The sequence below is a fragment of the Helicoverpa zea genome, chromosome 10 (assembly GCF_022581195.2).
Source record: "Helicoverpa zea isolate HzStark_Cry1AcR chromosome 10, ilHelZeax1.1, whole genome shotgun sequence".
Lineage (NCBI taxonomy): Eukaryota > Metazoa > Arthropoda > Insecta > Lepidoptera > Noctuidae > Helicoverpa > Helicoverpa zea.
The window spans coordinates 10,324,410-10,339,372 of record NC_061461.1 but is presented as its reverse complement, the minus strand read 5'-3'; the positions used below and the strand labels follow the sequence as shown (position 1 = coordinate 10,339,372).

Genomic DNA, 14,963 nt, shown 5'->3' with positions numbered 1-14,963 from the left:
CAATACTGAAAACCCTAACTTATCTAGTTTCAATATTTTGACATAGTTAATGTGGTTAAATGTAACAAGCAACGCCATCTATCGGTATTTTCCGAAAGCACGTAGACTTCGAACTTTCGAGAACATTTTCATTGAAACGAAACCTTGTAGGCGCGTCATGCATTACACCATATTAGTAATACTTCCTTTATTCAATCTTATGGACCAAGACCTCTTAACAATGCATCCCATTCGTATGTAAATGGAATTTATACGGCTTTACAAATAAATAAGCAACTTTGTGGTGTTTATACGTGTTTATTGCAATCACACTTGCATACATTGGGGCAGATCTACACAAATATACTTATTTAAATAAAATGAGATCAATGAACATATGGAAATACCAAAATACCTACGGATAATAGTTTTTGTTCTAGTATTTTAGAACTTAGGTTTAAAAGTGAGACCTAAATTCCTTCCGCGGAAAGTAAAACCTTCACCTTGTTTGTCAACGTTGTTTCTGGTTGATTTCGCTGGCTCCACCTGAAATATAAATCAGTCAAATCAAAAATATAAGATAATTCTATGTCGACTTTTTCTTGAAAAAAAATAAGAAGGTCAATATCTACCAATACTTAAATTATTATATAATATATCGTAGTTATTTGACCGTTGCAGTTTCTTCTCCTTTCATAAAAGTTTGAGCCGAGAAAAAACTCTTACTCTCTTCTCTCGTGGATACATAATATACTCGTATGTATGTGCAAATTGTGGATAGTGATGATTCCTCATAAGTTTATATGATAGAGTGCCGTTTCTTCGGCAAAATCGGAATCGGGATCGGAAATGTGGCTGAGGAGATGGCCATCCTTGATCGCACTAGGGTGAGTCATCTACATTATTTTAATAATTTCTTCAGTCTCGAAAAGGTGAACAACTTCTCGGTAAAATCGTAGCTACTGATAAAGGCGCCTAAACTTAATTTTTTTTTTGAGCTCGATGATATGCTACTGTTTGATATTTTTGACGTCGAAAAGTTTTTCTTTGTGCTATAGGTATGATATTTTATTCTGTTCTAACAACAATGTCAGGCAGTAAGAGATTTTCCTCTGATACTTTATCCGCGAAAGACCGTACAGGACCCCTCGCCTCAAAATCAACTTAGAACCTCATAACCACCATAAGTACCTGAGTCACATCTCCAACAACAGGCCTCTTCCTCCACTTATACCACCAGTACTCCACTCCAAGAGTGACACAAGCCAGTCCAATTCCCATGAATATAACTATGAATACGCCTCCGATGTTCTGAATGGAGATACCGTCGGACTGGTCGTCTTGCTTCTCACATTTCATAGTCTCCGGGTTGTTGTTCCACCAGATTTCTTTGAGTTTCTCCAGTTTTCGCTTGTTTAGTAGTTGCAGGATCCTGTAAGGGTTGGAGGTGGATTTTAGTTACTACGTATTATAGGGTAAGGTCCTTCGTCGCGTTTGTCTGTCTGTTAATAACATACTCAGGAAGTGTTGAAGTGTTTGGAGGCTGTCTTATATAATTCTGACGTTTCAAAGGTGCTGATTTTCAGAAAAATGTATTATTTTATGATTTCGATTTTGGTGCTTTATGATTTTGATTTTATTCTAGAAACGATTATACTTAAAATATCGTTTATAGATTGAGACTGATGACGCCTTTGATATTTGATTTTTGATTAACCTCAAGGTGTTTGCGAAACCATTTTTAGCTTAATTATTATTTTCCAAACATACTTATATAGGATATTAAACCACGCTGGTTATCGATTAGAACTTGAAAGAGCTTCGAAGCCATTAAGAATTAATGCTGCCCACCATTGAAAGCAAAACGATCGAACGTAACTAGTCCAACACAAGTTCAAACAAACATAACTATTGTGTTTATGTTCATATCAAAGGTTTTGAATGCAAACAAATGTTTAGCAAAAGTGGACAGAATACAACGTTTGAACTTTTGTGAATAAATTGCATCATGCATGTCACAGGAAATATTTATTAATAACAAGTCGTGTTTACCTATCAATTTAAAATACATTTTGTTTTAACTTTTTTGTTACTGCATATAAAATTACTATTTATTTTATAAGTTAAACTTGCCCCGTTTTTAGAAAACAATCGATCAATCCAATCGAATCGAGACTGAACAATTAGCCAATTCAACATAGAATAGAGTAGCTTAGGTGAATCTTTTAAAGCACTTTCAGTATCAGAGCATAATAGTGAAAGAGGACGAACAAAAAAACGATGGATGTAATGTGTTAAAGACGATATATTTAATTAAAGACGATGGTAAGTAATAATTTTACCCGGTGAGATGACGGATAGAAGAATGAAAGGAAAAAACATGCTGCGCCCACCCCAAATAAAAATCGGATCAGGGCAGGACGATGACGATGAGAGCAGTAATTCCAGATAAACCACACAAACAAAATACGTATTTGTATTGTAAATTAGTATACATATATACGAAGTGACGTCACCAGTCACCTTTAGCAACACACCTACGTTATTTGCATAGGACATTACCCGTGTATATTCCATGCTACACAAGATTAGTTCTAAACTAGCGGCTATAAAATTAAGTAGGTACTACATTTAGGCAGTGGATACGCTACTAATTCTATTTCGTGTCTTTCTGTGGTATTTTTGTTTCCTATTTTGAAATGAGTGTATATGGAGTTTGTTGCCGGTTCTTCTCCATAAGACCCATTCCTTGGAACCGTGCACCTAGCTGTTGACGTTTCGAAAAAACCTCTAATAGGTCTATATGAAAAAAGCCTTTGATTTTGACTAAGACGCTGCTAGGCTCACGACATTTTTTCAATGATGGTTTCAAGAAAGAAATACTACAAGAAATTATTTTTTCTCCAACTTTTTAGTACCTATTACCTGAAGGTTAAAAACGATTATATTGTCCATATTCCCATACTAAACTAATGTTATCCTTATCAGCTATTGATTTGCCTTGTGGAGATTTACTGTTTATTGAATATACAACATGTAACGTAATTAACGCACACCCTCAAACACCCCAATTAGAATATTATGTTATAATCATAATACAACACTGAATTTTTAATTTAACATGTATATGCATTGTTATTTACTAAATTAGTTATACCAATTCTTGGAGAACTTTTTGGTCATACTACTACGCACGCAAATATCGCGCCGCGCGCCGCTCGACTCGACACAACATAACGAAACTACGGAAAAAGCCGACAATACACGAAGTCTTATTACTTTGAGTTACGGTCTATTTGAATTTGTTTTGACTGTACAGGGTTAATATGACAATAATTTCCGTAGTTTTAATTATTTTTGGGATAAAAAAATTACCTATATTAAAAATGATATAAATCGATTCAGTAAACGATTCTGAACAAACTAATTTCAGGATGTGCGTTAATTAAGTTACATGTTGTATAGTAAATAGTCATAATTTCTTTACTAAAATACGTAAGTACATATTTCTTGTTACAAAGTTATTTGATTATGTATTGTATGTCTGTTACTGACCTAATTTGTAAAGAGGCCCTTCTCTTGAAAGGGGGACCCTTATCAAGGGTTTTGAACAGGGACACGTTCATAATCAATACATTCTTACTTTTATTTCAATACACAGATTTACGTAGGATAGACTATAGTTTTGCGCAGTAATATTTCAGACGTTCCTTAAAGATTTTTAACAGCACTCCTCCACCACTCCTATCCACTATCCACTCCTATTAAAATGTAGCTGGAATTTTTATTAACAATAATTCAGTCACGTTGTTCAGCCTACGCTCGTAAGGAAATCCCGATAAATAGATCACGTAAATATTGTCTATGACAACACGCACATAAAATTGGCGGGAAGTCGTGAATTAAGAGGTCAGTGACCGAGAATGTGACTTACGCGTTTGGGCTAAGTAAACTGAATTCAGATACGTTGAACAAATATACTGAAGTCTGTTTGTTTAGTCGGAATATGGTTCAATGGACAGCTTGTACTATAAAGTTTGAGCAAATATTGCACATTACATAGTTAGTCATATTAATCATCTTATTTGCATTACACTGAAATTGAACGTAATTCAGTTTAAATATTTCGTACGTTAATTAATTTACTTAAATGGTACATAACTGAGTTGAAAAGGTCAGATAGGCAACCGCTTCATGTAAAACACTTTTACACAGCTGCAATCAGTTAGACTAGAAGCCGACCCCAACAAAGTTGAGAAAAGGCCAGACAGATGATAATGGTTTACCTTAATGGTATAAAAAACTTACGCATTATTAAACTGGTCTTTCAAAGGAGATCCTTGTTGCACGGCAATGGCATACGGCTTCCTTGAGAATTCATCTCCAACTGACTGGAGATCACAACTCGTCATGACATGGTACTTCACATCAGTAGCATCGCCTAACCAAGCGAAACCTTCACTGGAACTCTTGGAGTCTCTGACGCGTTGAATAGCTTCCTCTATGGTGTTTGGCAGAACGGCTTCTTCCATTGCCTGCCACATCTTGCTGTATTTGTCGCTGACTGGGTAATCCCAGACGGCCAGTTTGGCGCGTTCGACCTCTTTCAAACTGTCGTTTAGACTCATTTCCTTCCATATTCTGAAATTGAAATTTAATTAATGCTGCAGAGTTATAAAAGACAATTTGCCGAATTTAGTAACTGGTTCTTGGTTGAAATTTTCTACTGTCTAGACGTTAATGAAGTTTTGATAATTTATAAGTTATATCTTAGTGTTACATGGGTGGGTACTACCATTTAGTCGTACTAATAAGTGTGAGCATTATTTCTATTCAATAAAATAGTGTTTCATGATGAAGCAATAAAAAAATCACTTGGCAACAAATCAATCATGTCATAAATGTATGCCATAAGTATTGCAGTAATTAATGACGACACAGTTAAACTTCACTACGTAATACTTAACACATACCTACATAATTAAACGATAATTTAAATTAATTACATAATCAATCTTCGAAATAAATATTAAATAATATTACACGAATGTCAAAACGAGGTAACTATTGGCCTCATACCGCGGAAACCAAGTAACTCATTAAAAATGATCTTCACAAAATGTTTGAGGCTTTTGAAAAAGAAATACAATGATGTATTTCTGAGAAAAAAGCAAGGAGGTAATAATAAGTTCGTGACGGCGATTAATACGTCAGTTGTGGTCGTTTATTTTAAAGCTTCGGGAATTTTACAATGGCAGTAGCTTCTTTAGAGACCCATTAGGAACATTGCTTGCAAAATTCAGTAATATGACCATGGTGAGAGGAGACTATAGATTTTTTAGGGATCGCAGAGCAAATGAATGATTGAAAGAGTACTTACTACAAAAACTTTAACCCCTGTTTTACACTTGTCTAATAAAATTTTGGCTGCAAAATGAACCGTATGTCAACGTCATAATTTGACATTTTTTTAGACAAGGCATAAACTGAAGTTTAAAAGTTTTTGTAGTAAGACGGTAAATGTTTGGACACTTTAAGTATTATAATGGATAGTGCGGTAAAGAGTTTTAAGGGGCGAGTTTTGAATAATTGTCTTAGTAAATCACTACTAGTCTAGACAACTATAATAATGTGTTGAATTCGGCTAATGTTTCATGAAATCAATCACGTTAGTCCTGAAGTGTGGTGGCAGAGGATTAGAATGTTTTGTGCTGGATCGTTTTGAAAGACCATGCTACCCATAAGCCAATACATAACGCCCAAAAATCTTAATGACATGTCATTAGTCAAATATTTAATTCAAAGCAAATGATGATTTCTCAGGAACTGTTAACTAAGACTTATTCTCTTTTGTTTTCGTCGTCAATTATATTTAAGCAAATGTCAGACCGATTCGTTTATTTATGTTTAATATTGCACGCTTTTTTTCTTTTTCTGATGGGCAGAACTTGAATTAACATCACTTTGGCTGGAGCTAAAGTTGATATATCGAACCTTTTTATACAGAAAGGTCAAGGCGATCTACACTTGAACATAACTTATATAATATCGAAGTATGTTGACTGTCAAATTTTGCCTGAAGTGGGCCATTCATAACAAGTCGAGCAGGAGATGAAGAATACGTCATATTTGTTTTGGAAAACTCGAGACTTCGAGAGATCGATCTTCATCAACGTCAAATCAATTTATGGCAAATACCGCCGTGCTAAATATAAACTCAAAAGACCCACAATAACTGTTAGAACTTAATTCTGAACAATTCTCTATAAACATTTCAATTGTTGAGTCTAACACTAACAAAGGCCCATAAGAGCATTCTCGACAATAGCTTATAACTGTTCAATGGAATAATAGAAAACCGGGCTTCGCTAATCTTTCTTGCGAGCTAGAAAAAGGAATTAGGTCACTAGTACTGCTATACGTACTAGGTGGGCGATAAACTGGCCCATACCAGGCACTTGCGCTCTAGCGTAACCACTGAATGGGTTACATCATTTTATGTGGTTTACAGGAAGTTAGTATTTGATATTAATTTTACCAGTTGTCAGATTAGAATGCCATATTCTAAATTTTGATTAAAATGATCATTGTAAACACCGAAAAAATGGTGTTTTAGATTGAAAACTTCAATTTATGAGTAAGTAGACTTCTAAAGGAGATTTGAGAAATGAGTCCTCATTGAAATATACATCCCTATTTTAACATTTTTTTTTAAATCCAGCTACCAATATCCGGTTGCTAATGAGCGCATGACCAGTTCCTTAGCCCTGACCTGGCTATCTTTTTTGGTTTTAATCGTAGCGAGTGCCGGCTGACCTTCGTGATACCAGTGCAATCAGGTATTGAGTGTAAAGGAACGTGCACTTGGGTGCAGTGGGACAATTCGGAATTTGAAGAGGTTCCAATTTTGAAGTTTGATTTCAACGTCTTTGTGGCGCGGGAAACAACAATGATGGCGTGTTGAAACTTTAGTCTACGTCTCATCTACGTCAAAAACCCCAGACTTGTTTTAATCGTCCGGACAGAATATGTCGACATTTCCTCATAATCAAATGGCTGAAAGTGAAATATTAGGTTTTTTGAATATACATAGTCGCATCTTTCGCATGTTCTTCGTTGAAAAAAATAAATGTTATCTAAAAAGGCTAGGTTACCTAAACAAATCAAGGAGCTGTTTTTTTCTTACGTTCTCGTCTGTTTGCAAGATCAATCATTTTTAATTTGCATATCGTGTGGTCTTTGATCTGATAAAGGTGCATATTTTGTCCGATTACGAAATGAAGATGGCCATGAACATGATAGTGAGAGTTTGAACCTCAACCTATAATTACGATAAATGATATTTATCAAATACTGACGAGCAGCTAATAAAAAAAATCTTATTATTTTATCGAGCTGGACCAAGTATTGACCCTTTAGGTACACCACAGATGCTGTTAATTAACTCAATAAATTAGCTGAAATGGTTGAAATAGTTAAATACACGTTACAGATGCAAAGATTTTAGAAACGTTTTAGATTTTAGAGACATTTGGAAAGCAAAGATATTCCCATACCAAAGCCCCAAAAGAAATAATTAAGGCATCACCAAAAACCGAAGCGAATTACGATAAAATTACCGCTTCCTGTCTAAACTATAGCGTTGCTAATTTTAATAATGAGGTTGAATGACTTCACGTCTTATTTAATCACAGATTAAATATCTACAATATTTATGATGAAAAAATACAAAAAGTTCACATTAAAACGAAAGTGTTGGCGTCGTTTGACCGATAAGGAATGATAACGCTTATCGGTACGCAGATGGACTAATTTAGAAGATTCTGAGATAAAGCCATAGTTTGTAACGTTGCAGGAGACTTTTTAAGTGGGTTAATTTATAAATGTAAGAATTGTTTTGTAAATTACTGTCCCGATGAAACTGAAAATATGAGATATCGATTTAGTTAGGTAGGTACGGAGTAACCCTAATAGTTTTAGTTTTAGAAATATACCTAAGTTTACAGATTTTTATAACTATATATGATAACTCGTAAAAATTTGCATGCCGGTTAAACGGCGAGACATGTGAAACACATACCTACTGTAACATCTTGTAATACTTACCTACCATACCATGTTTCTAGCAAATTAAATTTCTGATTTCTGAAACTTTTACTATAAAATAAAATTTAAGAGATAAATCATAACCATTTGTCTTGGGAAATCTCAAAAACGTCTTCCATTACAAATATAGGCCTACTTTAATGTTCTGTAAATTGAATTTCAGTTTCTTTTGTTTCGTTTTCAAAGCAGTATTTACTCATGTATTTCCATAGTGAATCATAGTAGGCCTACTATCCTCATTTACCTAGGCAGCTGCTGTCAGGTGACAGTTATAAATTTAGTGTTAATCGTATGTGCGTAACACAAATTTTGAAAAAAGCAAATTCATTAAATGCGTATGCTTGACGTCGGAGTTTCGTGACCCAATTTTGAGATAAATAAGGAAAAATAATTTCATTTGACATTTCAGAAAAGTCAATGTACTCAGCCTAATTATAAATGTAAACACCTTTTTGCTTTTTGTGAAGGAAAATTGTGTTATCATTTATTATTTTGAATACATAGGACCTATTTATAAGTTATCTGTTTCCTGCATTCCGATAAAGCTATTAACTGATAAATTAAATCAGCAGATTAAAATAGATATTTGTTATTAATTGCATAGTAAATTCTATCCATTAAAATGTTTTTATCGCATGGTTTTTCACAATACGTACGTGACAAAAGAGTATCTAATCATTTTGAATATTTTTTGTGCGGATGGCATACGCCATAATGGCATTGGTACCTATGTTGAGACTGGCCTACCGTAACCCCCTAAAAATTTGTATTGTGATTGCCATAGATATGTAAGATTGAGTCATAGATGGAAACCATGCATAAATCAGTCTTCAAATCACACTAAATCAGTTTAACACTTACTCATAAAACTTCTCCTCGATATTAGCCATCCTCTGGAAGTAAGTCATGGCCGCCGACCCATTAAGCGGGGCGTACTGTATCTTGTATTGTTTTGACAAGTCATCCAGTGACTCGATAGGTGTGTCCAGCCGTGAAACAGTCAGGAACGCAGCCAAGTTGGCCGTGTACGATGCGATTATGATGAAACTGCGAAAAGGTGTATCTAAAGCTGATTTTCCGGTCGCTTTTTGAATATGAAGTACGCAAGAATGCCAATTCAAATCAGTCGCCATTTTGGTGACGTCACTAATTCGCACTAAAGGATTGGATTGAGCTTATACGACCTCTTTAGAGGAAAAGCTTTTGAATTACATATTATGATTATAATGAAACCTACGACAGGACATCGGACAGGTAGGTACTCATTTCTAAACTGTGCCAATCCGAACTACCCCTTTACTTGTATTTACTACTTTCTTTGTAGTTAATCTTACCCAAAAAGCCACCAAGTGGCCGCCAACAGTCGCCCAGACAAGTTTTTCGGCGCCTCACCGCCTCCCTGAGGGGTTAGTGACGTCATGCAGAACCATAGACACTCCTTCAAAGTGAACTCCCTCTTTTCCTCGTCCTCTTTGTATTTCTCTCGGTTATTTTGATAACTGTATGGACTCCACTTGTCGAAAACCCACATCAAAAAACTGGAACGAAACTAGCCTTCAATGTTTTGAATATAAAACTATTAGAAGATGCATAAATATCCGATTGCCGAAGCTGCGGACTTCAATAAATAAATATTTTCCAGGAACTTTGAAATAAAATGCAAAGACTCATGATTCTCGCCTGTGTTGAAATAGAAAAATGGTCTGCATCCTAAACAAAACGTGACTGTGAATCGCTTTACACATCCGCTAGCCAGCAAGTTATCCTATTTATGTCAAATTCAAACATATTCCTATAAAATATTATGTGTTTATGTTTGTGTGCGGTTTTCAGCCCCGTTAAGTTCGTATGAAATCATGCGTGAAGACATAAATAGAAAAGATTTAGGTCAACTTTTCCTCGTTGAACTCCGATTATTTAATCATTCGTTATGGCACAGTGTGACCGCACTAATAATATTATTGTTTTGCCTTCTGTAGTTGTTACATTACCTCTTTGCATGCATACTTGATTTTAGTAGCCTGTATTATTTAAAAAACAAAAACGTTAAAATCTTTGTTCCAAATTCCAAATGAAAATTTGTTTAAAAAATGCAGCGGAACATAAAGACTCTTTAGTGAACTCATTAGTATTTGCAATTCTATATTCTGTGAAAAACGCACAAAACTTTACAATTCGCTTTTTTTCTTCATTTATTTTAAACGTTTGCCAAATTCGTTTCGTTTTTCAATAAGTTGGAGCACATTTATATTCTGAATATCACAGTAATGCTATTCATTAGGTGCAAAATGTTTCAGCGATACATATAAGTACCCAGTCATTTTAAAATGCTATTCCAATTTTCAGCTCTAAATCAACAGCTTTTAAGTCGAAAATTGATTGGCTATATTTTGGGGATAACTTGTTGCTACGCGAACTCATTTTACTTCAGTCTTTTCAATAAACCTGTGACTAATTTTTCGACGCATATCCACCAACAAAAAAAAGAACGTTGCTCTTCAGAAATGTAATTATTTTTGGACTGTTTCCTTAAGCAAAAACAGAAACTTTTTGAATATTTATTTTATAACGATACAAGAGTCATAGTTGTTATGCCTTCGTATTTCGTCATTATTTATTATGAAGTTTTGATATTAAATTATCGGTGACCAATGACAAAAAATTAAACAAATGCTATCAAGTGAATACCTAATACCTAGTATGTGAGTTCTAGCAACAATGTTAGCAAGGTTTGGATGATATGCGTGATTTACAAACTAACTGACCCTTTATAAATAAAAACCTTGATGGCTACTGCATTATATAAAATTAATTAATTGAGTACTTATGTAGCGTGACATTATTAACAATTGCTATAAAAATACTTATAGACGTCTATGTAACTCTGTATTTTCCTAAGAATGTTCGAGAACACTGCGTAAATCCTCAATGTTACTACTTACTACGCCGGGTACTAGAGCAAAGGTCTAATTAATAAGGATTCCCTTGGCACGTGCAACAGCCATATTCATAAATAAATAGTTACTCCGACGTACCGACATGAGGTGTTAGGTCCATCGTTTGACCTCGTTCCATAAAATCAGATAAGAAATAATGGAAGCAGGTGGGCACTGCCCCATCGATCGCGTTATGTATCGTAATAAATGTCAAAATGTCACGGATGAGCGCCCATTTTCAGATTACGCACGCCAGAACGCTTATAACCGCTATGATAAAATACAGGTTTTGAACTAAAATCGCATGGTCTCTGTCTTGTATGCAAAAGTTGAGAGGGATATAAAATAAGGTCACCCGCGAAGAATTCGGAAATTGTATCATGAGTTGGAGCAGTTCAGCGTCATAAAGGACAGGTTTTTCAACGCCAAAGCGAAGCAAATGATGTCATTGGATTACCTGGTAAAGAAGTATGCAGCCAATATCGAAAGCCAAACGTCATTTTCCAGAACAGTTAGGAATTTAAATAGGGACGTCGGTGTTCTTGGCAGTTTCATCATTATTGTTATTCCGACTAAATCGTAGTACGGTACCGTGAAGTCGACGACATTTTCTCTTTCAGCCATAACGGACAGCGAAGCTAGGCCTATATCCGCTTTCTTATCAACGAGCTCTTTGATAATTCCGTTCCAGTTCCCATTCTCATCCATTGTACCGAAATTGCCGTCGGGCGCTAGTATTATTTCATAATCGAATTTAACGATTTGCCGAATCTCCTCGATGAGGTCGATACAATAACCTTTGAAGCCTTTAGGGGCTTTGTCGTCTCGTATAATAAACGGCTTTTGCTAAAAGAAAAATAGATTTTCTAAAGCTTCAACAAAATCGTGCGTTTATTATGAAAATTCCAGACGAGAATGACACTGTTGTTTGAACAGTTTGATGTTAAGTAAACTGACGAATTTTTATCAAGTTGCCAACCGAATTTTAAACAATAGGAGAGTTCATTTACCCACCTCGACTGTGACGATTCTGTACACTAGCTGCGCGGAGTAATTACTCATGTTATTAGGGTCAGTCAAGGTTAGGTTAGACGAGAGGCCAGCTTTCCAGGAACCCAGCGAGTGGCTGCTAATAGAAGCGCCGTCTTTGACCGTGATCGCTAGCAAATCAGTGCTAAATTCCATATAGCTCCTGCCGTTCATCGGGTCATCTTGTGGAATAAAAAACGGAGCGTATGTTGGCGTCTCTTTTATCTGTTGAAAAAACCAATGACAATGTTCGGTCTAGATAATTAGATTTACAAAAAATGTTCCTGCCTAAATGTGTCAACGTACCTCTTGGAACGCCGTTTTGAGATCCAAGGTCCTGTTTGGTGTATTCTTGCCGTCGTAGTCGTCGCATGTAATATATTTCATGTCGTTTGGCCACTTGCCAGAGTCCAGTAGTGATCTGGAAATTCATAAGCATGAACTCTCATGGAATAAGCCAGGATATATTTAGACAAACCACGTTGCACGTGGTGAACTAAAGTAGAAACTAGAACACTAGAACAGGAATAGTAGAGGTCATTACTTGATACTTAAAAACGTTCTCAAAGACAGGTCGAAATAGAAGGCGGATGTAATTTCTGGCTCGCCGTTCATACTGTATGTGGTTTTAATCTTTCCCAATCGGTCTCTGCTATTCGCGTCTGGCGTCGGTCGCATGTGCACGATGGTGGCATTTTTACAACCGCAGCTAATGTCGCCCTTCTCCAATGACAGAGCAAACCAAGCAGTTTTCCTTCCAAAGTATTGGTTCTTATCTGCGGCGTCTAGAACATTCTTTATAGTTCTTAAACTCCCAACGATAAAGAAATTCACAATATCCAAATTTCGGAGACTTTCGAGCTGTGTTTTAATTTCGTTAGCTTCAAAACTCTTTACCGGCGTGATCACGTGCCGTGTCGGTATGTTTTGAAGTAGAGATTTGTATTTGTGGTCCATAACTGTAAACAAACAGATTTTATCATCAAGAACAGTTAAAATGACTTGGTAACTAACAATAAATTTAATTAACGGATAAAGTTATGCGGGCGCTATCTAAACAGTTTCAAAGTGGGGCCTTGAAAGCCTTCACATAAACGCTATATTAGTTCGAATTTCACGCTTGACGTCGAAAACATGTCATTATTGATTGATACGATAAAACTGCGAACGTTTGTTAATGTTTATGGTTGAACCTACCAAAGAATTCGTCGAAAATAATAGCGGCGTTTGTTATATCTTGTTTAGTGACGACAGCTCTTATCGCTTCTGGAAGAATATCAGCTGGGGGCATGACTTGCAGTAAGAACCTTGTTTGATTAGCGTTCAGGGTCCTCCATTGCCTCAGGTCACCGACTTGTCCGAAAGAGCCCGATATGGTGGGTAAGCCCAAAGCCTCTGTAAAGGATTTAATGGTCTCGGAGCCCACGCCGGTCATTGTGAAGTCGAGAACGACGTGTGGAGTCTTCTTCGCCAGGAGCATGTCATTATATTTTCTGCAAACTAAAAATGTTTGAATCAAACATTATATTTGGCATTATGACCGTTTATCATTTCGTCAGAATTTCATTCAAGTTGTATCTCTAAGATAAACAACGTGATGCATACATTATTTGCATACATTTTTAACGCAATTGACACTCCATTAATCCTGATCGACTGCAGCTACGAACACAAACAAACAATATTCACAAAGCTAGGTTTAATTTAAGTACATAAATTGACTGGCTTAACTAAGCCCAAGTAAGATCTAGGCCTGGAAAATATTCCTACCATTCTCCAAAAATGATTTTGCATCTGTTCTGTTTCCCACTACAATAACAGGATCCACAGCAAGACCTAAGCTTGGGTTTCGTCTCACATATTCCTTAGCCACTTCAAATGCCTTCTCAGCCAAAGCATTACTCTCCTCGTTGATCAGTACTGTAGGAAAACACCACGCATTGTATGAATAAGATATCTATTTAAAAATCTTTAAAAAAAAATCTTACGTTAACAGTGAATCATACTGAGAAATTGAAAATAAAAATTGGAGGCCATACGGCACAACAGAATCTATGGAGCCGACAGAACATTAAAAACAAAGAAATGCCTTGTAGTATTTTTTTTGCATGTATTTGCATTTACTTACAAACATTAATATTTTGAGTGGTTTGCCCAAAAGCTATATGAACTAAATTAAATAAGAGTAACACAGTAACTGTAGACATTTTCTCTATCACTATTTTATATCGCGCATCGTTATTGCCGCTCAATCCACTGACCGCCTAGCTATCTGACCAGCGACTGGGGTGGTTTACCCACTAACTCTGTGTACCATATAGTTTCCACGGCAATGTCTGTCCTTGAATCGGCTTGTCCTATCGATGTATTGGTCATCAACTCATCACTTATAAATGTTTGTCCAAGACCATAAACAGCCAACATCATTATTACAAGTGGGTACCCACATAATACATTCCAATATCACAGAATTACTTTGTTTTCAGATATCAAAACTTAAGATATCCTGCCTTATGCCTATCAGCTAAAAATAACAAATATTTATCTTTTTCTTGCACAATTTTGTGAAATCCTAAAATAATTCCTATGAAAATAACTTTATACGCTTTAACCAAAGACTGTAAAACCGCGGAGGTAATATGTTTATGTTGTGGTATTCTTCTTGGCGTGTACCTAATTACATGGTGGGCCATGTGGCACAAATACAGGATTCTATATTCTAGATATTGTGTAGAACTAGTCATTAGGTTGTCTCATCCGACTAATAGCACAATCTGATTACGTCAGAGCAGACGGTTCTATACACTATAGCCCTTTATAGAATTATCCTTGAAGTAGGCAGGTACACTAGAAGGCTAGACTAATCTGTACCTAACAATTGTATCGAAAGTTACAGAGAAGCGTGTCTGTAAA

General features: G+C 35.8%; 1 protein-coding gene across 2 annotated transcripts; it reads right to left on the bottom strand.

Moving 5' to 3' along the window:
* Positions 1 to 277: 277 nt before the first annotated feature.
* On the bottom strand, positions 278 to 14,350 carry LOC124633712 (ionotropic receptor 25a). 2 transcript variants are annotated; one of them, XM_047169022.1, is made up of 12 exons: positions 14,179 to 14,350; positions 13,821 to 13,970; positions 13,248 to 13,550; positions 12,595 to 13,009; positions 12,357 to 12,471; positions 12,036 to 12,275; positions 11,479 to 11,867; positions 9,420 to 9,623; positions 8,947 to 9,132; positions 4,288 to 4,620; positions 1,171 to 1,411; positions 278 to 525 (listed from the first exon to the last, which is right to left on the bottom strand). In XM_047169022.1, the coding sequence occupies exons 1-12, from the start codon at positions 14,255 to 14,257 to the stop codon at positions 424 to 426; spliced, it is 2,757 nt and encodes a 918-aa protein (XP_047024978.1). In that variant the 5' UTR covers positions 14,258 to 14,350; the 3' UTR covers positions 278 to 423. The 2 variants fall into 2 exon arrangements, with proteins under 2 accessions (XP_047024978.1, XP_047024979.1); XM_047169023.1 differs by lacking the exon at positions 14,179 to 14,350 and having other exon boundaries at positions 13,248 to 13,543; positions 13,821 to 13,948.
* Between the last annotated feature and the right edge of the window lie 613 nt (positions 14,351 to 14,963).